Source organism: Electrona antarctica (genome assembly GCF_951216825.1).
Source record: "Electrona antarctica genome assembly, chromosome: 1".
NCBI lineage: Eukaryota > Metazoa > Chordata > Actinopteri > Myctophiformes > Myctophidae > Electrona > Electrona antarctica.
Genome location: NC_136806.1, coordinates 12,186,430 through 12,214,172, shown reverse-complemented (window position 1 = coordinate 12,214,172; position 27,743 = coordinate 12,186,430). Strand labels below are relative to the sequence as shown.

At 40.5% G+C, this 27,743-nt stretch overlaps 4 protein-coding genes across 7 annotated transcripts in view; 1 reads left to right on the top strand and 3 right to left on the bottom strand.

Moving 5' to 3' along the window:
- The window catches only part of myom1a (myomesin 1a (skelemin)), a 45,192-nt gene extending 37,988 nt beyond the window's left edge, over nucleotides 1–7,204 (bottom strand). For all 3 annotated transcript variants that reach the window (XM_079501115.1, XM_079501114.1, XM_079501116.1), the window contains exons 1-2: nucleotides 7,068–7,204; nucleotides 828–968 (exon numbers count right to left, since the gene is read on the bottom strand). In XM_079501115.1, coding sequence (XP_079357241.1) covers nucleotides 828–967 — 140 coding nt within the window. In that variant the 5' untranslated portion in view covers nucleotide 968; nucleotides 7,068–7,204. The remainder of the gene's footprint in view (nucleotides 1–827; nucleotides 969–7,067) is intronic.
- Nucleotides 7,205–8,241: 1,037 nt separating this feature from the next.
- Nucleotides 8,242–10,608, top strand: LOC306924402 (myosin regulatory light chain 2, smooth muscle minor isoform-like). 2 transcript variants are annotated; one of them, XM_079502896.1, is made up of 4 exons: nucleotides 8,242–8,382; nucleotides 9,402–9,616; nucleotides 9,880–10,041; nucleotides 10,179–10,608. In XM_079502896.1, exons 2-4 carry the CDS (start codon nucleotides 9,433–9,435, stop codon nucleotides 10,349–10,351), a joined length of 519 nt encoding a protein of 172 aa, XP_079359022.1. In that variant the 5' UTR covers nucleotides 8,242–8,382; nucleotides 9,402–9,432; the 3' UTR covers nucleotides 10,352–10,608. The 2 variants fall into 2 exon arrangements, with proteins under 2 accessions (XP_079359022.1, XP_079359023.1); XM_079502897.1 differs by having other exon boundaries at nucleotides 8,242–8,386; nucleotides 9,405–9,616.
- A 930-nt stretch (nucleotides 10,609–11,538) lies between these two features.
- bag1 (BCL2 associated athanogene 1) lies at nucleotides 11,539–17,574 on the bottom strand. The gene is made up of 7 exons (XM_079502885.1): nucleotides 17,422–17,574; nucleotides 15,969–16,094; nucleotides 15,425–15,507; nucleotides 14,686–14,799; nucleotides 13,685–13,792; nucleotides 12,683–12,745; nucleotides 11,539–12,590 (listed from the first exon to the last, which is right to left on the bottom strand). Exons 1-7 carry the CDS (start codon nucleotides 17,456–17,458, stop codon nucleotides 12,501–12,503), a joined length of 621 nt encoding a protein of 206 aa, XP_079359011.1. The 5' UTR covers nucleotides 17,459–17,574; the 3' UTR covers nucleotides 11,539–12,500.
- A 534-nt stretch (nucleotides 17,575–18,108) lies between these two features.
- On the bottom strand, nucleotides 18,109–25,711 carry LOC306921471 (charged multivesicular body protein 5-like). Its single transcript, XM_079498604.1, has 8 exons — nucleotides 25,586–25,711; nucleotides 24,389–24,493; nucleotides 23,563–23,609; nucleotides 22,828–22,921; nucleotides 21,705–21,776; nucleotides 20,698–20,806; nucleotides 19,874–19,989; nucleotides 18,109–19,087 (listed from the first exon to the last, which is right to left on the bottom strand). The coding sequence occupies exons 1-8, from the start codon at nucleotides 25,652–25,654 to the stop codon at nucleotides 19,037–19,039; spliced, it is 663 nt and encodes a 220-aa protein (XP_079354730.1). The 5' UTR covers nucleotides 25,655–25,711; the 3' UTR covers nucleotides 18,109–19,036.
- Between the last annotated feature and the right edge of the window lie 2,032 nt (nucleotides 25,712–27,743).

Sequence of the window (27,743 nt, the reverse complement as noted above, 5' to 3'; positions counted from 1 at the left end):
CACAGGACACTCCTATGAGTGTGTATAACATACGTATATCATGTTCATAATACGAAATTGCCATTCTCTGTTGTTTCTCATATTTCAGTCATATACTCATACATTATTGTGATGTGTTATAATTATGCTTGCCCATATTATATTATCCCATATTAATATATATAACCTTTGTTTATTTAACCAGTAAAAACACTGAGACGTTGCTCTCTCTATTATGTCACACTGTTACAGCAATACAAACATGGATGGACAGAACAATACAAAGCACAGACATATATATGGCTGACAGACTACCGACAATGCTCACTAAGATCAAATAAATCAGAGAAACTGTCTTAAGGCTCATACATAGTCTGGATTTTCGGTGGTTAGGTGACCACCGAACTACAACATGACGTCACGAGCCGCTGTGAAGAGCAAACCACCGCTCCAGCCCTTCTCTCTGTTTTTACTCACCACCGCTCAACGTTATTTTAGCTCCGGTGGTCAGCTCACCACCGGAGCGGTGGTCACCTCACCACCGAAAATCCAGACTATGAATAGGCCTTTAGACATTAGAGAATGTGACCCAGGCTACAGGTCAATCGAAGCAGGAGAAGCTTCTGTGGTGAGTTTAGTAAAACTCCCAAGGGGAATCGGAGATGACAATCTGAGTGACTCCCGACTGGAGGTCGTTCCACAACCAAGGGCCAAAGTAGGAGAGGCTTATTTTGCCTGCCTCCGTGCACAGTGTGCACTGTATAACAATTTAAACATCATCATCTTCAGCACCATCATCACTAACAAGACAGATTTGTTCACCCGCTTGCGGCTTCATCGTCACTCACCTTGCTCTGAATAAAGGAACCACATAGCCGATGACCTTGTTCTCTGTGTCCATGGCCAGGTAGGCGCGCTTGCCTTTCTTGGTTATTACGGTCAGTTTCTCCAACTCCTGGCCCTTCTCTGTCACCACAGAGCTCTGCATGCTGTGAGGTTATTGACAAACAGTTACATCATTCTCATTGATAACACACGGTCCAGAACAGGGACAAAGAGCAAATACTTGTTTCTTATTGTATACGAATGGGTGGTATAATGCGGCCCATATGGCGATAAAGAACAGCACCAGAATGTTTGGACGGTTGCGTGGGAATGTTTAAAAGAGGGTTGAGTTTCCTGCGGTTTTCACCTGGTGCAGTAAACCGTAAACACACACAATCCAAGCACTCCTTGGATTACTGCAGGGTGTTAAGCATGAATAAAGTATTTGCAAGAACTATTTATCTTGAATCTTGAATACGGCAATTTTATGTAAAAAAAAAAAAGAAGAAAATCAAATTCTAAAAATCTAATTTGGAAATGTTTATAAAAAACAACATAGCCTCTAGAGCTACAGAATAACAATGATCAAACAACAATCAAACCTGCATGCTGCCTGCATTTACATGACATTGCTAGAATGACACCTTAAGTCAGAAGATGAAGATGCATTTCCATTGACACTCGTTGAACGTGGCTCATGTTACACTGACCGATACGCCAAACATCTTCTGTACTTCCAGTTGTCTGTCTGGTTTAGGCTATAATAAGCTAAATGGTCACAATGGGAATTGTTTCTGGTGGCAGGGAGAGAGGATCAACATTACATCCTCTGCATTTGCTCCTAATATCTGCTAAGCCTGCGTGACCTGGCATCTGATCCAACAGCGTGACATGGCAGAATGTCAGCAGGGCCGGCTCTTTTCTAAACTATAGAGGATTAAGGAGGGTGAGTTAAATGGGCGAAAGACATGGTAGCCTAGAGCTTGTTGATAACAGGTGCTAATACACTGTAAGCAACGCATCTACAATGTGCATGTGCAATTGTGCAATGTGATTGTGACGTCCATGCCAAATAAATACACATAAAGAGGCACAGGCACACAGGATGCCTATTATTATTATGCTGTCGAGTCGCCAGGTTCAACTGGGTCAAGGTTGTACTTTATTGTTACATCTTGTGTACAGGTACATAAGAGTAAATGCAGCAGCAAATATATAATATAACATCAAACAGCAAACCCAGCAAAACACAGCAAACACAGGGATAGAATATAGAGTGCAAACAAAGAGTAGAAAAAGAGTATCCCACGTAATTGGTGTAGACATTTTTTTGACTATTAGAGCAATGGTTCAAGAGCTACAGGGCCAAAAGGGGGCATGGCCCTGTTATAGCGCCACCATGAAACCATTTTGTAAAATGGCACAGATGTTCTTCCTTGGCCTCCTGGGAGGGCGTCAGTGTGCAAAGTTTCATTCTGATCGGTCCAACGGTGCCGGAGATTAGCTGCTCACAGTCACATGGATGGACGGACATTGGAGGGACACACGGACAGACAGGGGCGAATACATACATCCTAGTCTCCGGCCTTCGGCTGTCCGGCCTGACGGAGACAACAATTGGCAACCTTCTCAGGTCCAAACTACAGAAATAGCCCGCCGCCTCTCCATGAATATCTCTGGCAACCACTCAATACAGCTCAAGTTCCTGACCTGCTTTACAAAGTATAACACGGTACCAGCTTGTACAGTGAGGCTGTAGAACAAAGAATCTCAAGTGATAAACTTGTCAGCAGGACATACCAATGTTTTGATGAACAGAATCAAGAACTGAATCTGGACTCCCTATGATGAACTGTACCCATTTGATGCAGTCAAGGCTTTGATCAAAAGGCGATCAAGTGCCATTTAAGTTGATCACAAAAATCCTTCTCCTCCTCCATACAACTGAGAAAATAAAAACACCAAGTGACAAGACTGAGTGTTGTTAAACATATGGCAGAGTGAAACTAAGTCTTTGAATACTCAAAACAACCCAAGTGGCAGTTGTCCAAGGTCTTAAGGTCATAGTGAGTACGAGAAAACAAGAGCCCTTGTCCCCTGTGGGAGGTTTTTTATCAAGTATAATCCCCTCCACAGTTTTCCTTTAAACTGCCTTCATCATTGGGGTTTAAAATGATGACAATCTGTTCCAGCTGCCCAAAGTGCTGCCTGTACAAGTGGACATGTTTGTTGCTAATGTACAAATACTTTATGAATGAACCAATTTACCAATAAACAAGAATGACTCATGTCATTACAGGCGCAGCAAGCTCACTATGGGTTTTATCTCCCATTGGTTTAGAGGATACGGCTTCACGTTGCAGCGTTCAGACTATGGGTTTTATCTCCCATTGGTTTAGAGGATACGGCTTCACGTTGCAGCGTTCAGACTATGGGTTTTATCTCCCATTGGCTTAGAGGATACGGCTTCACGTTGCAGCGTTCAGACTATGGGTTTTATCTCCCATTGGCTTCAAGGATACGGCTTCACGTTGCATGCGTTCAGACTATGGGTTTTATCTCCCATTGGCTTAGAGGCGCTAGAGGCAGCCAATCATGAAAAAGTGTCCACTATAGATCCTCAATAGTCTCAACATTGACAGTATAGCCAGGTTGCACCTGGATACAAAATCACAAGATTTAATCAAATGATTTGACTTTGGATTAAAAGCGTAATCCACAATGTTCAAAACACAATACAACCCACCACAAAATAAATAAATAACAATAACACACAACACAGCAAAACCACTCCCATCACACATGGGAGTGGTTTGAGAACAAACCAAACATTCAGCACTGATCAGTGATCAGCCACTCAACATATGAACTCCTTACTAGTAGTATAATTAGACCCACATGTTGCACTACATTACACACTACACTACACACGGTTATAAATTACTTTGTGTTAATGGAGCTCATAGCCGAAGTTCAGGAGCAGGACCACACCTCCAACGCAGCTACCCCCACCTCATATCAAGCCACCTCCAATCGGGTCACCTCCACCTGTGCATATAAAGCCCATCCAACCCCCGGTTCTCCCCCCGTTCTCGCTTTCGTCATCCCACCCCCCCACCCCAATTCTCACCCTACTCCCTCTAACATCTCCTAACAGATCCCTAAGGGGGGTTCGTTGTGCCCGGGAGCACGGCGGATCCCCGAAGCCTCCCCACCTCGGCTAAAATCACCCGACGCCCAGCCGGATCTTCGTTCTGTTCATCGTTCGTTCCTTCATCGTGTCATGCATCTTCCGTTAATAAAATCTGTTAAATGTCCTCATTGGTGGTGTGGTCCTTGATAGTGAATCAGTTATCACATTAGTCTACAAGGTTTTCTTTATGCAACAAAACTGAAAACACCAGCCGAAAGAGTGTGTCCATTCTCCCGGGAGAAGGACACATACTGACTACACTAGGAGCTGCATGCGTGGTGTGCTCTGTCGTGGATGAACAGCACTCTAGTCTACACACTCCAGACCAGGGTAAAGTCCACTGTTGAAATGATTTGAAAGCAGTCCTCTTGATATTGTTCACTCTGTACCACTTTCGGCGCAACAGAAGTGACCAGTCAAATCAAGAGCACTGCTGTGTTTTGTTTTCAAATATCTCAACTGTTAGCCGGGTAGGTATTTCAGTGGTTCTCAAAGTGAGGTCCAGGGATCCCCCCAGGGGTCCTTGAGGGGTTTCCAGGCGGTCCCCAGCAAAATGTGTTAATATAGTCATCAAAATCAGTTTAACCACTACAACCCTATACACCACCGCGTGTTGCAATGCTTGCTATTTTCAAGCAAATCTTCAAAAATATCACGTTTTGAATATTTGTGAAACATTTTAGCAATGCAAATCTTGTATACAGTCAGTAGGGGTTCCTGACACAAGATATTTTCAGATTGGGGGCCCTCGGCCAGGCCAAACAAACAGGGTAGGGGGTCCTCCTTGACATGAAAAGGTTTGAGAACCACTATAGGACTTATTAAGAGGTCTACTACATACCCATGCCTGAAAGCCTGCTTGCTAACAGAGGACCTGGAGCTCAGGTAATAGTTGCTCTCATAGTGCTTCTCCTGCCTCTGCTGCTCCTCCTTCTGTTCCTGGCGACGGCGGTGGATCTTCACCTTGGACAGACGTATGGGTTCCTCTTCTGACATCTTGAGGGCCGCGCTCCGCCGACTTTATGTCAGACGTCCTTCGTTTCCTTTTTTTTGTTTGTTTTTTATACCAGTTCTGTAAATCAATCTCACCGTTATCAATGTATAGGGGCTTTTCTGTTTGTTGGTTTGGTTGGGAGTCGGCGGGTTACAGGTATTATGGGTGTTTGGGAAGTGGTAGTTGTTATGAACACTTAAAAAGGTTATCTTTGAAAAACAAAGAAGGGTCCCGCACACTGTCAGAAAACCTGCCAAAAATGTTGCTCTTTATTCAACGTTTCGGTCTATTCGACCTTCATCAGGACAGACAATCGTCGGACAGTTGTTATGAACAGACATGAGAAATGAAATGTTAAGATGAGAAATGAAATGTTAAGATGGTGATGATTTTTTTTTATGATTGTAAACCAATCTCAGCACAGATTGATTTATTGGTTAGGATTTCTTGTTGGCGGTGAGGTGTTATGGATGTTTGGGAAATGATTGTTGCAATGACCCGACATTTAAAATGAGAAATGTTAATATGACTTGACAATGGTTTTCTTCTCATTTATAGCTCCTGTTATGACAATGTTCTACTGTGTTAGCAATCACAACCAAATAGTGAAGATAAAGGGGAGATACAACAATGCACCATGCATGCTCCATCACTGCATGCCGGCGACAGAACCACTGTATGAATATTACATTACATTACATTACAGTCATTTAGCAGACGCTTTTATCCAAAGCGACTTACAATAAGTGTATTCAACATAGGTAGGGAACAAAAACTACTAATCACCAGAAGTCTTTAGTGCATTTTCTGCAAAAACAAGCAACCAAGAGTATACCTAGCGCTAAGGTAAAAGTGCAATATATCAGCTACCTATTTCCTTAACAGCAATAACTGCTTACAACTTCTCAGTTAGTTAATCTAAAAGATCACACACACCAGTGTTTGTATTACGCTATGATAATAAAAAGGTAATTCTGCCTTGTCTTGTGACAAATACAGGATAGGTGGGCACAAGGGACGTCTGGGCACCTCGATGCAAAATGTAAATAAATTTGAAAAATGGTGTTAAGCAATGTAAAGAATGCATGCAATGATACATTATTATCAAACTTAATTTTATCCTTTGACTTCTTGTTTATGCCCAACCATGACTGGATATAGGCCTACGGGTTTTGTAGCAATTTGTAGCAATATTAGACCTTATTTGTCAAATGTTCTAATTATAATGTATACTTTAACGTTTAGATTACTTAAATTAATTTTCCAAATATTGAATTTGTTGTTTAATTTAATTTGTTATTTAACATTTTGGAAAATAATTGCCAATTTAACACTGTTTGTTAGTTAGTTAGTTAGACAGACTATGTGGACTGGAAACTACAGCTCCACTGAGTCAACAGACAGGCACCACCTGGCATGTCACCATGTCATCACAAATCAATCTGATTACAGCAAGCTAACATACAGTAGCCATATGCTTCAGTCAGTGGCTCTAATGTCAATACTGTGAGAGCAGCAGTGATTTATGTAATATAGTAAGATGATGAGTGCGGAACACATTACTTTATTTGCGCACTGTGTCTGTATTGGTATCTAAGTCTTAGTAGGCTTAGGCTATCTCTCTACACTTCAAATGGATCTAACAGGAGACTGGAGCCAATAGCTATTAAACATAATAGGACCTAACATGACCTTAAAATAGGTAATTAGGCTTCCCCGGGGGAAGGGGAAACAACGAATTAAGGTAATTAGAAATTGCCTAGCCTCAACAACAATCCAATGAGGACTATAGCAGGGTAATCAATCAACATTCATTCAACTTTGCATTATTTCATTTGAGGTTAATCCATGCACTCCTACATGGGAACAAAGGCTATTATTGTATGTTAACATCAAAACGAAACCACAGGATATCAGTTTGAACAAATTACAATTAACAAATTAAATCTAGGCCTTATTAGGCCCAGCTGACAACGTGATTATTTGAGATTCCTTTAGGAAATGAACCAGAGCTATAATGTAGGGCAGGCTATTAAGCTAATTATCTCGCATAAATAAATAATCACACTGACTCACCGGAACGAAGAATCGTCCAGTCGCGGAAAAGTAGATTAAAAAAAACGGGTTGCAATTCCAAATAAATGTAAAGCGAGTCTAAATCCAAAGCAAAGCAGCTCGGGGTGCGGGCAGTGGACAGGACGGCAGTCCACAGAACAAAAATAATGCTGCCACTCTGCAAAATGTTGAAGGGACCGTCACGACCTTTTAAGGCTGGGACCACTTTATATATAGCCCGTGAGACACCATGGGGGAGGCTCAGAGGCCAGAAGAGAAGGGCCACCAAGTCCCGCAAAGACAAGTCTTCCTACTGGCTCGACACTCGACAGTCGTTCTCAAACTTTTTCACGTCAAGGAGTAAGGACCCCTAAATTGACACTAATTAGCCCGCGGACCCCCATTTGAAAAGATATTATGCCAGGGATTGATTGATTGATTGATTGATTGATTGATTGATTGATTGATTATGACATAAGAGAAGATTTAGAAGAAGTAGCAGTGATTGATGATTCTCAACAATTTTAATTTCATGAACTCCCATTTTGACCTGCATTAGTCTACCGGACCCCCAGCCTTTCTATCTCTGGGAACTCAGTGATTCAGTGTACAAATGGAACCAAATGGACCCGTTAGGGTTTGTATCAGAGTTAAAGTAGCCTCGGAAACACAGACGGTTTTTTTTCCAGAGAGAAAAAAAAGGAGTTACAGTGACCCATTTGGTTCATATTTCCATTTATCTGGGGACCCCCTGGAACTCAAGGACCCCTGGGGGTCCCCGGACCCCACAGGAGGAGATGATGATGATGGAAACAAACAACAAAATAATAATAATAATAATAATAATAATAATAATAATAATAATAATAATAATAATAATAATAATAATAGAAAATCAATCAACCAATCAAAAATGTCTGTGGGTCTGTGTCCCAATAATATCAAAATACCACCCCACCCCTTACGGTAGAAGGCACTGTTCATTATGTCTTAGTGTCTTTAAATAATGAATGAATTCCTTTCCATTGTAAATCGTAGCTCTGTACTTAAATTGAAAACTGTTAATCAATCAATCAATCAATCAATCAATCAATCAATCAATCAATCAATCAATCAATCAATCACTTTTGAGTTGAGAACAGCACTCATACTAGAATAGAATAGTGTAAATCTGATCCACACACCGGAGCAGAGGGTGGCGGTAATGCACCAAATAATTAAACCGGATGACTCAACATCAACAACATCCGTCATCACATTCCCAGCTCTGAAGCCCCGATCACAACATCCGTCAGGCTGCTGCAGCATATAGTTGTAAAACAACCTTCATCTTAAGGTGAGTGAACCTTGCAAATAGTACAGTAGCTATTTGGATCATATATCGCCATATTGTGTATACGAATGGAAATGTGGACCCATTTGGACCACCGATTTTCATGCTTTCTCACTTGATGACAGCAAGCTAGCTACAGATAGAGCGAGAGAGAGAGATATGAGAGTGAGAGAGTTGCGCCATTGAGGGGTCAGAAAAGGAGGAGAGTGACAAGCTGGACTTTGAAATGCATCGTTTTCAACGAGGGCGGCGCAGATATCAGCAATTTTATGTGTGCAACATGACAACTGTTTTAAAGTATTGCAGTGACAACTAAAGTCTCTGTAATGTTTAAGTTGTAATATTACTAAAACACGATCTAAAATAAAGGAATTTAAGATCATTAAAGTTGAGCTGTTGTTGCCCGAGTCCAGTGCATTCTGCCAAATTCTGGTCCAGGACATTGTCACTCATTGCCAATAGAAGTCTATAATGTAGAAGAGCCGCCCGCAATTGGACTGGCCCCATTAAGTGAACGGAGTTGTCCTAACTGTCGTATTTCAATGGCTCTGGCTAGCTAGAGCTAGCATGAACGGTGAGCAGTGTAACTATATCCATAGGAGGCGCATGGAGGACATTGTTGGACAACACTACTGTAAATAAAAAGGCTTAACGGCTTCCATTACGTTTGATCATATATTATATAATCTTAAAAAGTTGTTATTGCAGTGTCTCAAAGAAAGATTGTTGGATCAGCAACCGTTAAAATGACAGTTTGTTGAGAATCAAACGCCAGTCTTGAATGAATGGTGATGGCCTACTAGCCTTGGATCAATATCTAGATGTCAAGTCGAGTCTGACTTTTACTTGACTTTTACTTTTGTATCTGATATGCAAATGTCCAAATCAATAAAATACATTCCACGATAGTCTTGATCCAAGGCTAGAATGGTGGTAAATGTTACCAGAACTACAGGTAAATAAATGTATGTCTTTTGACGTTTGCTCTGCAAAACTCACCTATACTGCCCATATATTCACAGAAGGTCGGAGGGGCCCCCTACTACAGCCAACATGGCAAGCAAAAAAGCCAAGACCAAGAACACCAAGAAGCGCCCCCAGCGCGCCACCTCCAACGTGTTCGCCATGTTTGACCAGTCTCAGATTCAGGAGTTCAAGGAGGCCTTCAACATGATCGACCAGAATCGGGACGGCTTTATCGATAAAGAGGACCTGCATGACATGTTGGCCTCATTAGGTAGGCCTATGGTTTTACATTTTGAACTAGGGGTGTAACGATATAGTTAGTAACTGCACCGTAAAATCGATTTCAAGAATCAAAAAGTATATCGAAATGTAAACGGCAACATGTTGTATCGTTTTGCAATGCAAATAACCAGTATCGAATTTTTCAGTTTAGACATTCCCAAAAGGTTTTCGTTTATTCTGTCCCCAAATAAAATGTTTGCTGACAATGTTGTGTGTTGAATGCTCATTATTGTTTCTTCCTACTCATTCCAGGTAAAAATCCCACAGACGACTACCTAGAAGCCATGATGATGGAAGCCCCTGGCCCGATAAACTTCACCATGTTCCTGACCATGTTTGGAGAGAAGCTGAACGGTACAGATCCAGAGGACGTGATTCGGAATGCTTTTGCCTGCTTTGACGAGGAAGGGACAGGTACGTTCAATCTCTGAAAGGGTGGAAAACACCCTTGCTTCTCAATGGCACTAAAAGCAGTGAGAAGCAGCCTGCATGTTCACCTTACACATCCCTTTATGAATAATGTAATTTAATATTATAATTTTTTTTAACAGGGATTATACAGGAGGAATACTTGCGTGAGCTCCTCACCACCATGGGTGACAGGTTCACAGACGAGGATGTAGACGAGCTCTTCAGGGAGGCCCCGATCGACAAAAAAGGCAACTTCAACTATGTAGCTTTCACACGCATTCTGAAACATGGAGCCAAGGACAAGGATGACTAGAAGCTTGACCCATCCATCACCGCATGATGCTGATATTCCACACATCCTACTTTGGGGTTTTCCACAGTGTCATGTAATACGTTTGAAGGACCATCTCTTGTCTTTTTTTTTGGATCGTTGTACTTAATATAACTTAATATTCAGCATCAACTCTGGCAATCATCCAATAGCCTGCCCTGGCATCCACCTACCTGTACATGTGAGAAATAAAAGGCATGCTATGCAATAACATTCCGTCTTGAAAGGCGTACAAAATATGCAGTGGTCCGGTGTGGTTGTATTCTGTGTGTGTACCATGCTTTGTTGGGACAAAGATAGTAAAGATTTGTGGGGATATTATATGAAGATGAGGTTGAAAATGGGTGAAGTTCTCTAGTAAGGTTAGGATTGGCTTAACGGAGAAATCCAGACCAAAACACATACCCCCCCTTAATCAACCTTTATCACCATAGTAACGTACCTGATGCAGTTGATTTTTGTCACAGACGTCCCTTTATTTCAATTTCGGGGACCCGCCCCCACAGCTACAACGGGTGCTTATATCAACTCCCTACTATTATTTTATATATTTCCGTAGCTACATTTATTTTGTCCCGAGGCAGACTTTCTACTTGCTACAAATATTTTTGAATGGCCAACGCAAACAATATAAAAATGACAGATGCTTTCCCGGTTTTAATGGGTTATAATAAACATTAGTGAGGACCAATTATACAAAGATGGGGTAAAATGGGTGAACAGGCCCTTTATGTAAAAATGGCAGTTTAATGAACCTGGTTTTGATGAAGCCAAAAGATAGCAACTTAGAAAAGCGTGTTTTTTCCTGGCACGAAAGCCTCATTCAAATTGCAATTAATCAAACCCTGACAGGATGACTAATGCTTTTGTGTAGTTATTACTGCTTGTTCTTTGACAGAACCAGATGGGTCCATCTGGACAATGTCTCTGTATGTTGTATATGAGATGTTAGACAATAGGTTTGCCTTAATTTCTCATCTGGTTTAGAACAAAACATGTTCACAACATACAGCCAATTCAAGGTCATGTATGAGCTGTCTGTTTAAACTGTGGAGCCTCACTATCCATAATAGCCTATTTTGCACATGAACATCTGTGATACACCACTATGGGTCTGTATAAGCTAGTAAATATGTACTGTATGACAAACGCTGGAATTAAATGATCAACTCTTTGGTTTTGCTGAATCCTTTGTTGCTGATTAGTTTTAAGGTGAAATGTCATCCATGTGATTTCAAATTGTTTAAATAAAAGCTGAGGGGATGTATACTCATACATCCCCTCATTCAGTTTGTGCAGACCACTCGGTCTGCACAAAACGCAATCGCTATGGAGTCATGCCTTCAAAGAAACAAACCACTCTCAAATTCATTTTAATTTGTAAGATCAAATGCACAAATTACTGAGAAAATGTGTAATTATATTATACAGCATGATAATATGCATAGATGTATGCCTGGCTATTCATGATATAAGTTACTGCGGTTTGGCACTGACCCTTGCTGTAGTTTAGCCACTTTCACACTGGTGTCCCCAATACTTTGGGCATGTCATAGCCGGAAACTTCTGAAGATTTTTTTGAAAGTATAAAATAGGGCTTACGTTGTTAAATACCATGAACAAATCCATTTCCCAAATTACTTTCGCAAGACAAGACAGGTGCATTACTGTGAAAATGACTTCTTTGTCTGTATCCCTTCACACAAATTGGTAACATGTACATTTTTTTTTATGAATGTGAGTTTTGGATGTTCTTGTACCATAAGAAACCAGGTACAGATTTACAGTACATTGAGATTCAGCACGCTTTGCCAAAATTAAAAGAAACCCTGATCCTTTTCTATGGTTTATGGTAAAAAGCCTCTCAGAGAGCACCATATCTCTGTCCCTGAGAACCTAAGACATCCATGCTCTTTCAGAGGTGGTGCTCAACCATCACCAAACATGATCACTGTTCACATTCAGGCTTTTGTCTCATGCGGTTCATTGTCTTCAGGGCATTCTTGCATTCACACACACGACACACGCACAGTAATAAATAGACAAAGACCTGCTCCAGAACTGAAGCCATTCAGTACAGTTTTTAGCTGCTCACAGAGCAATGTACAGTACATGGGAATGCGTAGTAGCCCTAGTCTGTCAGGGCTAAACTTTTGGACTGGATCTTTACGAGGTGCTCTGATATACCAGCCTCGATCTTGTCACACTGGGCTAGAAAGTCCTGAGGAAACAAAATTATAATAGTCAATAGTTATTCAATAAATCATCATTTATCATTCAAATAATGTGTTACATTGAGTTACAAACACTAACCTGCACAGTTTTCACGAGCCCCTTTTTTTTCATTCTGCAATCGTTAAAGTTCTCTGGCACATCCTGTTAAAAGAACAAACAGTGTGGTTTAATCATGAAGGTCATTGGACAGATATCAAATCACAAGACTGCAAGTAAATCCAATTTGTTTCTCAAATACAAACTTTCGTGTCCACTCCACACTTATTTGCAAGTGATCAAATCGGATTTGTGTATTCGTCATTGTTGATCTCCATCTCCATTGGTGGATGGTAATGACATAGGTGAGGCGTGAGTAACAATGATCTTACACTCTTATGTGTTGCAGATTTAAAATGTTCTTGTTTAAAATATCCACAGCAGAGTGTGGGACCGACCCTAGTCCTGTCTGATGGTAGCAGTTCAAGGGTGAAGGGGGTAGGTACGGTCATAATATACCGGAATTGCCTTTTTTGTTATGGAGTGATTGTACTGAAGTTGCATCCGTTTGTCTCCCATGATCTTATTGGCCTGGTTCACTACCTGAGTCAGCTTGTTCCTACCACTAACTGAGAGGTTCCCATATCAAGAGATGATGTTAAAAGTTAGAATCAGTAGATGTAAGCACACGTGGAAACACTTGCTGGAGATGCTGTGTATGGATCTTGTTTCCCGGGGGGCGGGTTCAAACATTTTCTCTTTGACGCAATTGGTCAGAGCTACTGTCAGTCAAAGGTCTCAAGCGTTGAACGTCACTGTACCAAAGCCCGCCCATATTGCATACCGTGTCCCGATTGGCCACACCAGTTCTCTGGTGTAGGAAATGGGTGTACAATTGAGCCTCTCCAGACCGTAATCCGCCGGAAGGCAATTTTATTTTTGGCCAACGGCTGATTCGGTCTGGCTTATTAGCCAGGCTAAGTCAGTCTGAACTCTGAATATGCCAGCCAAAGAACAGGTGACGGCAGCAGCTATTGCACAGATTACATGTAATCAATCTGGTAACCCATCTGCAAAAAAAAAGGCTCGGTTTTGAAGGATTACCAGGGAATCTACTTGCTCCAGGATCTTCATAAACTGCTCGGATGCCACTTTCACTCTATGGTCCAATTTACCCAACGCTTCAGCCTGAAGATCCTTCGCTAGGAAACCCTGTGGGAGAAAAAACACATTGAAACTGAAAATAGCAGATGGACAAGCTCACAACGACATGTTGTGAGTTTGCAGCACCAAGAAACACAACAGCTTTAAAGTTATTCATTATTGAAAATAAATTAAAATAAGTGCAATAGCGTGTGAGAACGTGTACGTCACCAAGAGGGGGGCGGCGTCTGAAAAGCTTGGGACGGCCCTCTCGTGGGCATTAAATTCTAGCCCACATCACTCAGAATAGAGTGACGGTGGTATGTATTTGTAAATATTAAGCTCGTTCTTGGCGACAACATAGTGAACCAACACCAGGGTGGATAGAAAGAACGTCGGGCCCAAATACATTACAAGGACAAGGAAAATGTTGTGAACAAACACGGCTGTGCTTAGATACTTTGTTGAACATTATGTCTCTGCGCCCGTGCGCCGATCCAAGCCATTCTACGTCTTTTTGTAAACTCGTCAATCTGGGTTCCTTGATGCTGTCTCCATGCTGGAAAGCTGAACATCTAATTACGTTTTCTGGCTCATTTCCTCGACGTGACCTGCTGTGGCACTTATTTACTGAGCAAGTCTGCACCATTGTGAGGTCAGTTTAAAAAAAGAACGTATACAAGCACACGGATAGTCGCTCAATGTAAACAAACCAGACAAGCCAGCAAGTATGGCGGCCGCTACCACGTGACACATATGTTGACGCCCCCTCCAGGAGATTTTGGTACACCCTATATAATAAAATTAAGCCTCACTGACAAAAAAAAGAACATAACACGTTCAAAACGGAGTAGGAATTATAAAACGTATATAACTCCACCCCTTTATTCCTTATACTCCAGTGTCATCTCTTTACGTCCATGTAATACATGGACATTTAAATGAACAAAATGTGCACCTACATTCTTGAGACCTGTCAACTCTCCGTCGACCATTTCCAGCTTTTTGGCCGTCTGTTCCACTGACTTCTCGATGTCTTTGAGCTTCTTTAGTTCAACTTCTTCTTCTGGACTATTCTGTCCAGAAAGCAGATGTCAGTACTTGACAGCAGTCAGTCTCACATCAGATAACCCTAGCGTGCTTCTCTTGAGCACCTTTAAAAAAACGTATGTTTTTATCTTTTGCATTTGTAGCACTTTGAGATTCTGACGAATGTAAAGTGCGTTATAAATAAAATCCATTATTATTATTATTATTACGAGCTCTTAAAAATTGGCTACAAAATAGGTAAATCCTAGGATTCCTAGGGAGCGTTTACTTTTCTGGTACGTTTTTAGTCAAAATATAATAGGCCTATCCATAATCCCTTTGCCATTACCTGAATGTTTTTCAACGTTAAAATATGCACTTTAAATGACCCACAGGCCAACATATTTAAAACATTATAAACCATGAATATTACAATGTTGATAGAACACTTCATTTCTTTGATTTCTTAGATTCCGTTTTTTTACGTATTAATTTGTTATGTGGTAAATGTGTTTATGTGAAGATGACCACAATGGAAATAACATAAGCCCTTGGGCTTTATTGTTTTAATCTTCGTTTACTGTTTACTAGTTACTACTGGGTTGCTATTGCTACTGTGTTCTTTTATGTAGTGTCACCAAATGAAACCAATTCAACTTGCACAGAACTTACCCTCTTTCCAATCATCATGAGTTTGCAGCCTTGCTTTATTCCAAAACTGGAGAGACTTTGTTCCATATCCTTCAGTGATTTGCCTGCAATGTGGTATAACACATACCAAGACGATTATGTTAATTGACAACATTAGGGCACCTTAAACTTTCGCTACCCCAGTAGAGCAACCAGTTAACGTTCGAATTGCACTTGTGCGTATTACTTGTAATGCATTAAATCAATTTAGTTTAATGTTATATTAAAATGTACCGTTACAGTATGTTAAATTGTTAATTCACCGTCAAGACTGCTACAAAATGTGGTTGCACAACACTGTGCAATGACAAAGGAAATTCTGATTACAGATTATTGTTTTTTTATACTGTTTACTGATGATAGATTCTTGGTTTACCTATGATATAGATTTCTATGTCTATGCATTTTGATGTATTACCTCAGGTGACAGGTAATACATCAAATGCAACACTAGAATTTTTTTAAATTCCTGTTTCTGCTAGCTCTGCCACAATATTGGGCTCAAGACAAGTGGAAAGCACACTACCTTTGAAGATGAGCTTCTGTGAAGGTGCTGGAACTCCTGTGACTTGAGTGACAGCCTCAGACAGCTCCTTCAGCAGGGGTTCATTTCCATCCTGTCCCGCTAGCGTGATGCTGTGCTTTGTAGCGCCTATAACCAAAGGAAGTACAGGCCAGGGAGGTACAGATGAAACACCACTCCAGCACTTCTCAGTCAAATCATGTTTCAAAGCCCACCATCAGAGAAATATTCTAACCAGTGGTCCGTGACCACCATGCAGTGGGCCTTGACAGGTTCCAGGTGGTCCCCACAAGGTGAACAAGGTGGACCCTCTTGTAAACAAGTGTAATGCTTAATCGGGTCGTCCACTCACAGTTAACAGTCTTTGTATTGAGTTTGTGCTTGAAATGTACTGTAATTCTGCAAACTGTTAATACATATTTCAATCAATAAATCCCTGCTAAATGAGAATACCAGACGACTCGCCCCTTTACCAACTCGCCCCTGCGAAATGTGTTAATGTAGTTAACAGTTAATTTAGTATTTCCCTCCCTCTCTGAAATGTGAAATCATCTTGTATACAGATTTATTTGATTGTATAGTAGTCGATCTCTAATGTAAAATTAAGAAAGAACAACATGAGACAGAGACGGTGACTGCTTAATTAAGTTAATTTCGGACCTTAGAGCAGTTAATTTCGTTTTATTAAACACATTTCTTCCATGTAGCCCATGCTTTAAGTTTGTAATGGCATCATCATGCTATTATGCCCGTGGATATACAGAGTGAACTTAACAATGATAAATTAATATGATAGGCTAATTAATACCTTTTATATAATCACCAACATGAATTATGTTTGTTATTTACAGCTAGGTAGAGTAGTGGGGCGAGATGGAAAAGGAGCGACTGTACATGCTACCCTAAAGAATGGAGAGTTGGTAACCAAATGGACCCTTATAGATCTTTAACTCTTGAGAGCGTAAAGTGAAACCAAATGGACCGTCGCGGGTCCATTTGGTTTCATTTTACGCTCTCAAGAGTTAAATTATTGTTCACAACATCTACATTACCTAATTTACAAGAAGTCTACTCTACACAATTAGAGAGAATGTAGAAGAATTCTTATTTTTGATCAACGTTTGCCTGTTATCTCTCCTAATGGTACCACAATAATTGAGGACACAATCTTATCCAACGATAACAAAATATCATTTAGTTTTGGGTCTGAGAGGCTAAATATCATCAAATGGTGGTCCGTGTGGCTCCGATGCCGAATAAATAATGGACCTTGATACGAAAAGGGTTGAAAAGACACTGTTCTAAACACAATGCTAGGTTTCTAGCTAGCTAGAACTGGTACCGTACCGCGCGCATAGCCTCCGAGCAGTATAGTTTTCTAAAACACATTGTTGCATAATGTAGTGCAGTAACTCCTAGACATTAGTATGTATTACACGGGGGAATATTGCATTACCGCATGCTACTGTCACGGTTATCGATTGTTCTGCCATTTCTATTCAGTGAAGTCCTTCTGTCACACACACTGCAGCAATAACTTCAACTTGATGCTGTTGTTAGCTTTGTGGCTAATGGCTAACAACTTCCTGGATGTGTAACAGGAAACTGAAGCCGGTGTCGCTTGTCAAAAAAGACCAGATATTTTCTGTTCTTTTTAAAAGATCCTTTCTGTTCTTTTTGGCAAGGTTGACAGTACAGTACATGTTGCGTCAAAGTTGCTTGGAAGATAATACTACTATCAATAAATCTAGCAATTATTTTTTACAATGCCATTTATAAAAGTGATTATTGTGCTATTGTGTTATGACACATCCACCATGACAAATAAAATATTAGTGTACTAATACGTTCTTTAAAAAGCAATGGTTCTCAACCTTTTCAGGCCCCTCACAATACATTTATTTGAACTGGGGACCCCTATAATCATATTTGAATGGTATTAGTTTAGCACATTACTTATGTTTTAGATATTTTTATGCTATATGTTAATTACTGTTAGAATAAAAAGAAAATGTCACCATTTCAAAACACCAAAATGCCAAGCAAGAAAACTATATCAAGCAAAAGGGGTGAAAGAGAAACATGAAATGCACTCCACTCATGTCATAGCTTATTACAGTAAATAAATAGATCTCGATTTTTAAATTAAAATTTATTTTTGTTTGTTTCAAATGACACACGTATTCAACACTGGAATACAACTCTGGTATGAAATCAATCAAACAAACAAACAAACAAACAAACAAAACAAAACAAAGTAAAAACATTGACAACAAAGAGTAATACATTAATCCTACCTAATAATACTGTCGATGAGCAAAACATTTTTCATAGAAGTGTATATTTGTACGTCCTTAAATGTTCTGATGAATTGAAAATAGAGGACCCAGATGTAAACAACTCTTAGTGCTTTTCATAGTTTCAGCGCAGTGACATTTCAGATCCGTGGAATCTGGCTGGAACCCAGGCTAGGGTTCGTCCTCAAAGTAGCAGTTTTTGTAAAGGAGCAACTTGGACACTCAGGCATGAAGGAAACATGAGTTCAAGTCCGTTGCTCTCCCCATGTCCCCCATATATGGGGACAAGGTTGGCGGAGGGTGTGTAGAGCCCAGGATCACATTAGATAATTGACACAGGGGTGAAAAATGGGTTACAAAATCGTGGGGTAAAAATTATAATAATAATAAAATAAAAAAAGTAGCTGTTTTTGTATTGACTTGTGCTTTCGTTTGAAATAGTACCCAGAGAAAAGAGTACCCATGCTACATACTGTGAAATAAAAATATCAATCAATCAATCAATCAATCAATCAATCAATCAATGAACACAATGACAAATCAAGGATGAGATGTAAAGGTGATAACTACACAAAATATGTTGTATGGTATGTGTATGTTACAAGCCACATGCTAGCATGGTAGTAGTAACAACAGACAACCCAACGCCAAGACAACTTCCATACAGTAGTGTTCTCAGGTCAAACTGTGTTTTTTTTTTTGCATGTATAAATGTTACTCTACATATAAAAGTGTTTCCAGTTGAAGTGCAGCTGTTTCCTCCAGTCTTCAGTTCTATGTGGCTGGTATCTGTGGCAGGCCAAACTCATCCACCAAAACACCATCCTGGAACCAAAACAAAGCATGTTAGCAAAATCATCCATACACGTACGGTCTGGTTACTTCCAGTGAGACAACACATATCAACACATGCTCACCCTAAAGGTATCACCTTTGGCCAAGCGGCAGTAGGTGACTGGGAGGATATGGCACACTTATATTCACACTGTACATATATTGATTTATGTTGTGTATGTATTACAGGCAAGATGTAATATGATGAACAGGAAGGACTGTAATGTCAAAAAACAAAATATCATTCATTCATTCACTCACTCACCCATTCACACATTGACGACAGAGGAAACCATGCAAGGCACCAACAGATTAATCAGGAGCAGAGCAGTTAGGGGTTACGGGTCTTGCTCAAGGACACTTCAACACTAATCGAGGGTTGAGCCGGGGATCAAACAGGGAATTTTCCGTTTCTCAAGTGAGCAAAATGTAAAAAATGTGCTCCAAATATTCTTGATATTCTCAAGCGACATCTTTGGGGGAGAATGTGATGCCTCAGGCATAATGCAGACCATGTAGACTCAACATTAAAAATGGCACGAAAACACTCAAAACAAGTTTAAAAAAACACTTCCAACTACGGTAAGCCCTGTTCAAGTTGCATACCGATAGGCAGAGTATATCGGTAATGATAATTCTCTCTGCGTTAACATGGTACGAGAAAGGGCACTTTCTGCATCAGATGTCAAAAAGCACCTGACCAAGAGGCCAAATACCAGCTGGTGAACTTTTTATTTCTCCCCCCAGCCCTGATGTCAGCTCCACTGAGGTTGTCACCTTGTTTGTGCTGCTGTCGCTGGGGATTCCCTCGGGAATAGAAGGGGCGGTAGCAGCATCGTCCAGGTAGGTGCTGTCATCATCCAGCAGCAACTCATCTCCCAGGGCGTCCAGCTCTGAAAACGCAAGCATACACCCCTCATTGTCTATTCCCAGGAACATTCTTAATGTCAAGGTCCTGGGTTTGATATCAGGGGCGTCATTTGGGGCATCAGGGGATCCCTAGTGTTCACATTTAACCTTAAATTAATTTATTTTATGCATAGTGTACTCAACTCAGAATTGTTTTTGCAGATTTTGCAGATTAATCACAATCGATGCCCGTCCATCGCTTTATCGCCTTTAAAGGTGGCCGTACACTAGCCGATAATCGGGCATTTTTTACGCCCGGGGGGTGCCCGACTCAATCGGGAGCGATTCTCGGGCATAAATTATCGTCTAGTGTGAGTGTATAAAAGATCCAATCGTAATCCCTCCGATCTGCTCGGGGCCGCTCACATTGCGATCGGGATCGGCTCGATCAAGAATGTTTGATATTTGCTCTGCCCCCGCAACCCCCCTCTCCTCGTCCCCTCTCCTCTCGTCCCCTCTTCACTCCCTCAGGGCCGAGAATCCTTGGGTGTGCTGCGCCCGAGTTTTAAAACCGTGTAGTGTGTGCTGCATGAAATAATCGGGCCCGATTATCCTGTAGTGTGTGGTGCTAGTGTAAGACCACCTGCAGGCGTATTACTGGAACATGCTGCAGTCCCAGTAGTAGGGTAACGCAGCTTCACAGTTGGACAGCCGTTCTGGGGACTTGACCTGGACAGACAGGCATACAGTACCTGCTTCCAGATCCTCCTCATCGATCTCTGGCGTCCCGTAGCTGCGGCTCAGAGCTTCTTGTACTTCGCCAGCGTCCTCCATCATGTCCTCCAGCTGGTCCTGGAGATCCTGGAAACAAAAAGATGCTAAAGTGTTATTCAGCTTCATTCAGCCTTGTCTTTATTAAAACCCATTTTGGTGTTTTAAGCATTATGTTATACTTTAGCCATTGAAAAATAGCAGATCTACAAGCTCATAGCGCGGCACCGAGTGCCACGCTACGAGCTTGTAGGTCTGCTATTTTTTTTAAATCATGAAAATGTGGCCCAAATGTTTGAATGTATTCTTTCAGAGCGAACATGTTTAACTCAAATCTTTGATCCTGGGGGGTCCCTGGAACAACATATCTTCAGATGGGGCTCGGCGGGCAATTACATATATTTTTGGGGGTCCTTGATATGAAAATGTTTGAGAACGACTGACAGAAATATGGGTTTTTCAGAAAACTGTCAAGATTTAGAAGGCATTTGTATGATCATTCTGCAGTAACAAACGTGAAAGTCAAGTGTTTTTAAAGAAAAAGAGACCACACTTTAGTCGTTACATTCTTCTATCCTAACTCTAATACTACTATAAAATAGAGAAATCTCTGTCCACTCATTAGTGGGTTGACCAATGGATATGAAACCTCACATGGGCAATGATCATTGGCATATGAAGAAAATTAAATACAAATACATTTGTCCAAAATGTAAACTATTATAAGCAATTTTGCCATGGTTTATTGCCATGGGCTATCTGGGATCTGTAGTTGTGGTTGCAGTCCCAAGACTGCATGTAGTTGGGGCACGTGCATCCCCAGGTATGGATTAGTTGTATTTAAAAAAAAGTTTTCTTTGTTAGAGATCAAATTATCAATGAAGATTGTTACAAAAAAATAATTGAATTGTTCCTAACATTATTGTACAGTGTATGTGCTGTAACGAACACTGCTGAATTGACGGCAACACTGTCAACGATTAGATACCTCGATCTGGTCCAGTTTGACGTCCTTGTATGCTCTTTTCATTTCCTTTGCTCCAATCTTCATGGCCTCCACCTAAGAACAGAAAAGACATGTGAGATTATAGGCTACATTAGATATATTTCATTATTGGTAAGTTAACAGGAATGCATCTTCCTTTCTAGCTTCCCAGGAGAATTAAAAGGCAGCATGGCCTTGCCTGGCTCCAACCCTGAATCGCTAGCCACGCCCCTTAAAAAGAATATGTTCTGGCGATTCACTGAAACCAAATGAACATTCAAGCTGAGTGTCAGGCTAAGCATGACCTGTCTCTTCACATATAAAAGGTTTATATTGCACCGTACACATTTTGTTAGGAGGACAGCTCCAGACTGAATCTACTTCAACAAACGAAATACAACAATGTGCAAACACAGCAGCAAGATTTGTGAACTGTTGCGACAAAAGAAGGTTAGCCAATGGAATACAAGCACCCTAAGGACTACTATCTGTACCGAGTAGACCTCTAGATAGACCTACTGCACATGTAAACTGCTACCTTTAAACACATCTTAAATCTGAGGGGTTTTTGTATAGCATTTAAATAGTCTTGAGAAAAAATGCTGCTATTTGTCGCAAAGTGACTGCAAAAAAATTGCAGCTATTTGTTTCAAAAAAGCTCTTTACCAGTGTATAACATGTATATTACGATGCAATGTGACATAGCTCTGTTTACAAAATGCTCCAACTGTATACTTTCCCCATTTTTAACTGTATTTTATTATATTTCGACACTTGCTTTGGCAATGTATTTGGCAATGTAACATGTTGTCTCGTGCCAATAAAGCACCTTTGAATTAACCCATTTTGGGCGGGAATCTCTTTTGGTGTTAGCATTATGTTATGCTTTAGCTATTGAAAAATAGCAGATCTACAAGCTCATAGCGCGCCACCGAGTGGCGCGCTACGAGCTTGTAGGTCTGCTATTTTTGAAGAATCATGAAAAGTGACATGAAAGTGTTTGAGAACGACTGACATAGAAAAACATAGCTTTTTCAAGAAAACAGTCAGGATTTAGAAGACATTTGCAGAATCGTTCCCAGGTCAAAATGGGTTAAATGAAATTAAATTAAATGGACTCTCTCACGGTTGTTTTGGTGTCCTTCAGTGACTGGATGGTGTAGTTGGCCTGCTCCATGTTAAAAGACTGCTGAGCCAGTTGATCCCTTTGACCTTCATACCTAAAACAGGATAGCGGGAATTTAAAGGACGTCCACAGCTTGTTGAGGAGGTGATATGGCAAATGGTGCATTTATAGAGCGCTTTTATCCAAAGCACTTTACATAGATTGTGCATTACATTCACCCATTCACACACAGATGGACGGAGGAAACCATGCAAGGCCTGCACATCGGGAGCAATTAGGGGTTCAGCGTCTTGCTCAAGGACACTTGGACACTAAGGGCCGATTCATACTCCTATTTTACCGCTGTTTCGGCGCTATAGTGCCGAAATTATTTCGGCTCGTCAGAAATTTTCAGTAGCACCGAAGAGCCGACTTTAGGACGGTACCCCCCCCCCCCCCCCCCCGAACCTCAAATGACGTCACATAGTAGGCTCTACAGAGCCGAATCGACTTTTATTCGGCTCTAAAATAGGAGTATGAATCGACCCTAACTCTGGGGGAACTCAGGTTCGAACCGGGAACCTCATGGTTTCCATCCGGCTGCTCTACTGGCCACTCTACCGCTGAGACACTGCCGAGTATAATTGTAATCTATCTATGGTACTTAACTGTATCGATCACATCTACCGGTAAATGTTAAAATATTGGGACATTTATGGGAATGCATAGGAGTAACTTAGACAATGCAGGACTCACATTCGCTTTTGCTTCAGGACCCTCATTGCCTTCTGTTTCACCATGTTCTACAATATGAAAACAGAAGATTCAATTACATTTCTGATCGCTGAAGACATACATTATTAGGTTAAAGCAGGGGTTCTCAACGTTTTTGGCTGGGGACCCCCGGAAATGCTTTGGCCATGTCTCGCGACCCCCGCCCCGCCCCCCCCTCTCCACTCCCAATACAAATTGACCGCTACAATAACCTTAATAATAGAGAAAATATATCATACATAGGCCTATACTAAAACCAGATATAATCAAGGAAAGTTTATGCATGCACTATGTGTACAATGTAAACTCTCAATTTCCATTTTCCAGCCATTCAGTTGCAAAACATATTTTTTTTTGTAATCATCTGGGGACCCCCCACAATAATTCCGGGCCCCCCCCGAGGGGTCGCGACCCACGTGTTGAGAACCCCTGGGTTAAAGGACCACTTCACCACTTCTCAACCTATGTTCATATAATTGGTCCTCACTAATAATGATCATGATAAAATAGCACAATTCTTTTCTACTCGGTCTGTGTCTTATAGGAGGGCTGTGGGCAGTTCAGAAACCTGTCCACCAGTGACATCATCGATGGGGGAATGAATGCAGGCTAATAGAAACTGCAGGCTTTCTATTGCTAAAAAGTTGCAATGCCAAAATCGAGACCATCGTTCTCACCGTTCTCAAAATAATTGTGCTATTTTATCATCATGAACATTAGTGAGGACCAATTATATGAAGATAGGTTAGTGATCCTTTAAAACATCACATTTGTAAAAGCTTATAGGTGTAGCGACGTAGCGTCCTACCTTCGAAGGACCATCTCTCATCTTTTTCATTTGATCTTTGTACTTGACAAGTTCTGAATCAATTCTGGCAATCTTCTTATCAATAGACTCTGCCCTGGCATCAACCTATGAGAGAAATAAAAGGCATATGCCTATTAAACTCATAGTTATTTTGCATAGAAGTGTATAATCTGTATGTCTTTATCATCAGAACATTTAATGTTCTGATGAATTGAAAATGGAGGACCCTTATGTAAACAAGTCTTAGTGCCTTTTTCTGGTTTTATCCTCTTGGCAGATCTTGTATTAACCTGTACTTTCGTTGAACTGTACCCATTCTACAAGTCAAGTGTAATGCTTAATTGGGTCGTCCACTCACAGTTAACAGCCTTTGTATTGAGTTTGTGCTTGAAATGTACTGTAATTCTGCAAACTGTTAATAAATTCTTCAATCAATCAATCAATCAAACAAACTGTTAATACAAATTTCAATCAATATGTTAGCCAATAACATAATGTGTGCGTGTGCGCGTGCATGTGTGTGTGTGTGTGTGTGTGTGTGTGTCACACCACATTTTACTACCTTTTGTGGTGACCAAAAAGATAATAACAATCAGAGAAAATATGTGGGCACATAGTTCTGGTCGCCATGAGACCATTTATTTTTAAAATTATTATTATAGTAGTGTTATCTACAATAAAAACATCTACAGTAGTTATGACAGGTTTAGGTTATTGGGCCTACATTGTGGTTATGGTGAGGTGGCTATAATTATGATGATAGGTGATTTCCTGTTTTTTTTTTTATAGGATTGTATTTGTACGTCTCTAATGTTCGGATGAAGTGGAAAATGGTGGACCCTGTTGTAAACAAGTGTAATGCTTTATCATGGTGTCTGTGTTTTCGTCTGAAATGTACCCATTCTGCATACTGTGAAATTTAATTTCAATCAATCAATCAATCAATCAATCAATCAATCAATCAATAGGTTTAGGGTAAAGGAAATGGGTTGAAATGGTTTAAATATTTAAATGGGGAAAAATAATGTTTAAGATAAGACAAACGTCTGGTCTGGATCTGTCTATATATTATAAGTGACGCTAATGTACGACTGCCTTGTTTTTCTGCACAAAATCAAAATAAATAAATCAGAAGGAACTTATCAATAATAAAAACGTAATTAAACAATGGGTTTGCATCAACCGATCCATACTTACACCGCCTATGCAATCCGATAGGTTTGGAGGAGGCGCTTTCGGCGTCCCCCGTCCAAATAATCTATTCATTTTTTAAAACGTTGTAGTTGTTTTGATACAAAAATAAAAACGCACCAAAAGCAATTGGGCTTTAAAAATACACCGGAAGCAGGGTGATAGAAAAATAACCCTATTGGCTGGCAGCGCCGTGGCACAAGTGCATCTGACCAATGGTGTTTTAGACGCGCTTGCCCTCTTGTGGCGAGGACGAAGGACTGCAGTCAGCCAACCATGAGGCTTTTGTCCCGTTATTATATTATGCCAGCTGTGGTTTTCAAGGTTTTCCATATCAAGGCCCGTTATGTTTTTCTATCATTTGAGCCACGGACCACCATTCAATGAGATTTAGCCTCTCAGACCCAAAACTTAGAATATTTTGTTGTCGTTGGATAAGACTTTGTCCACAATTCCATGCTGTATTGTACGATAGGATAGATAACAAACAGGCAAACAATCAATTTATCAAAATAACAATTATTCTACATTCTTTAATTGTGTAGACTTAATTCTTGTAAATTGAGCAATGTAGATGTTTAACAATAATTTAAGTCTTAAAATGAAACCAAATGGACCATTAATTGGTTTCATTTTACGGTGGTTCTCAAATGTTTTATTTGCAAGGACCCCCTTAACTCTGAGAGTGTTCGAATGGAACCAAATGGACCCTTAGGGGTCCGTTTGGTTCCATTTGAAGTGAACACTCTCAGAGTTACAGACCTGTCCTTCAGGGCTATCTATTTGTTTCTGGTCATATTATTGTCCACTCAAAAAAAGTGTCAAAAGAAAATTGCGATGAGCCCTGATTATGCAGTGGTGGTGGTAAAAGTACTCACATTGATTTACTTAAATAAAAGGATCAATCCTGCAATGTAGAAATACTCAAGTGAAAGAAAGTCTTGTATTCAAAATGTAAATGAGTAAAAGTAAAAAAAAAAAAAAAAAAAAAAAAAAAAAGTATTGGTATCAAAATATACTTAAAATACCAAAAGTATAGAAAGTACTCATTATGCAGAAAGTCCCTATTCACAAGTTTCCAAATATAAAATATATATTTGTGTAAGAGCCATTTGAGCCTCCTTATCATCTCTGTGATGTCACTACAGGGCAATGCCAATTTATCAATCAAGGCCAAGGTTGCCACGGTTACAGGGAGGGTATTTAACCCTGTCCCTAATGAATTGCAGGTGTTGCTGATAGGAGGCAAACTGTTTTCTGACTGTGCAGACAGGGACTGTTGCATTCACCACGTTTGACTGTTTGTTATGTATGTTATTTGCATTCAAAGTATAGGATTCTGGACAGTAAATAAATATAATTTAATATCCACTCAACAAACATTCTGGACCTCAGTTCTTTCAGCACACATCTAAACTTCATCCTCAACCGTCAGCAGCCAGTAGCACCTAATATAGGGATTTAGGCGCTACAATTTGAAAAAACATACACAACAAACTGAAAGAAAATAGCAGCTCTACAAGCTCACAATGCATCACAACATCGTGGCACATTGTGACCAATTCATAGATTAGGTTATAACAAATGCACAACAAAACAATAACAGTTATAGAATATTTGTATTTGTATTTTAGAAGCACAGTGTTTACAAACAGGGTTTACATTAATGCAGACAATGCTTCCATTACAAGCATTGTGATTGTTTGAGCAATATCAACTTGTCAGCAACGTTTGGCCTGCAGTGGAGGTCCATTATTATTATTATTATTATGGTGGGTGTGATTTATCAGTGGGGAGGCAGTGGCTCAGAGGTAGAGTGACCGGATAGCAACCACAAGGTTCCTAGTTTGAACCCGGGCTCCCCCAGAGTTAGTGTCGAAGTGTCCTTGAGCAAGACTCTGAACCCCTAATTGCTCCCTATGTGCAGGTTTGCTGCCTTGCATGGTTTCCGCCGGCATCGGTGTGTGAATGTGTGTGTGAGTGGGTGAATGTAAGGCACAATCTCTGTAAAGCGCCTTGGATAAAGGCGCTATATAAAGGCACCATTTGCCATTCATCAGTGCACCGTAAGTGAGACAGACTGGCAGCCACCACCACCCCCAGTCCCCACATGCCAAAAAGCCTTGTTAATAATTAGGCCTGTGAGATGTGTTTGTTGTTGCAC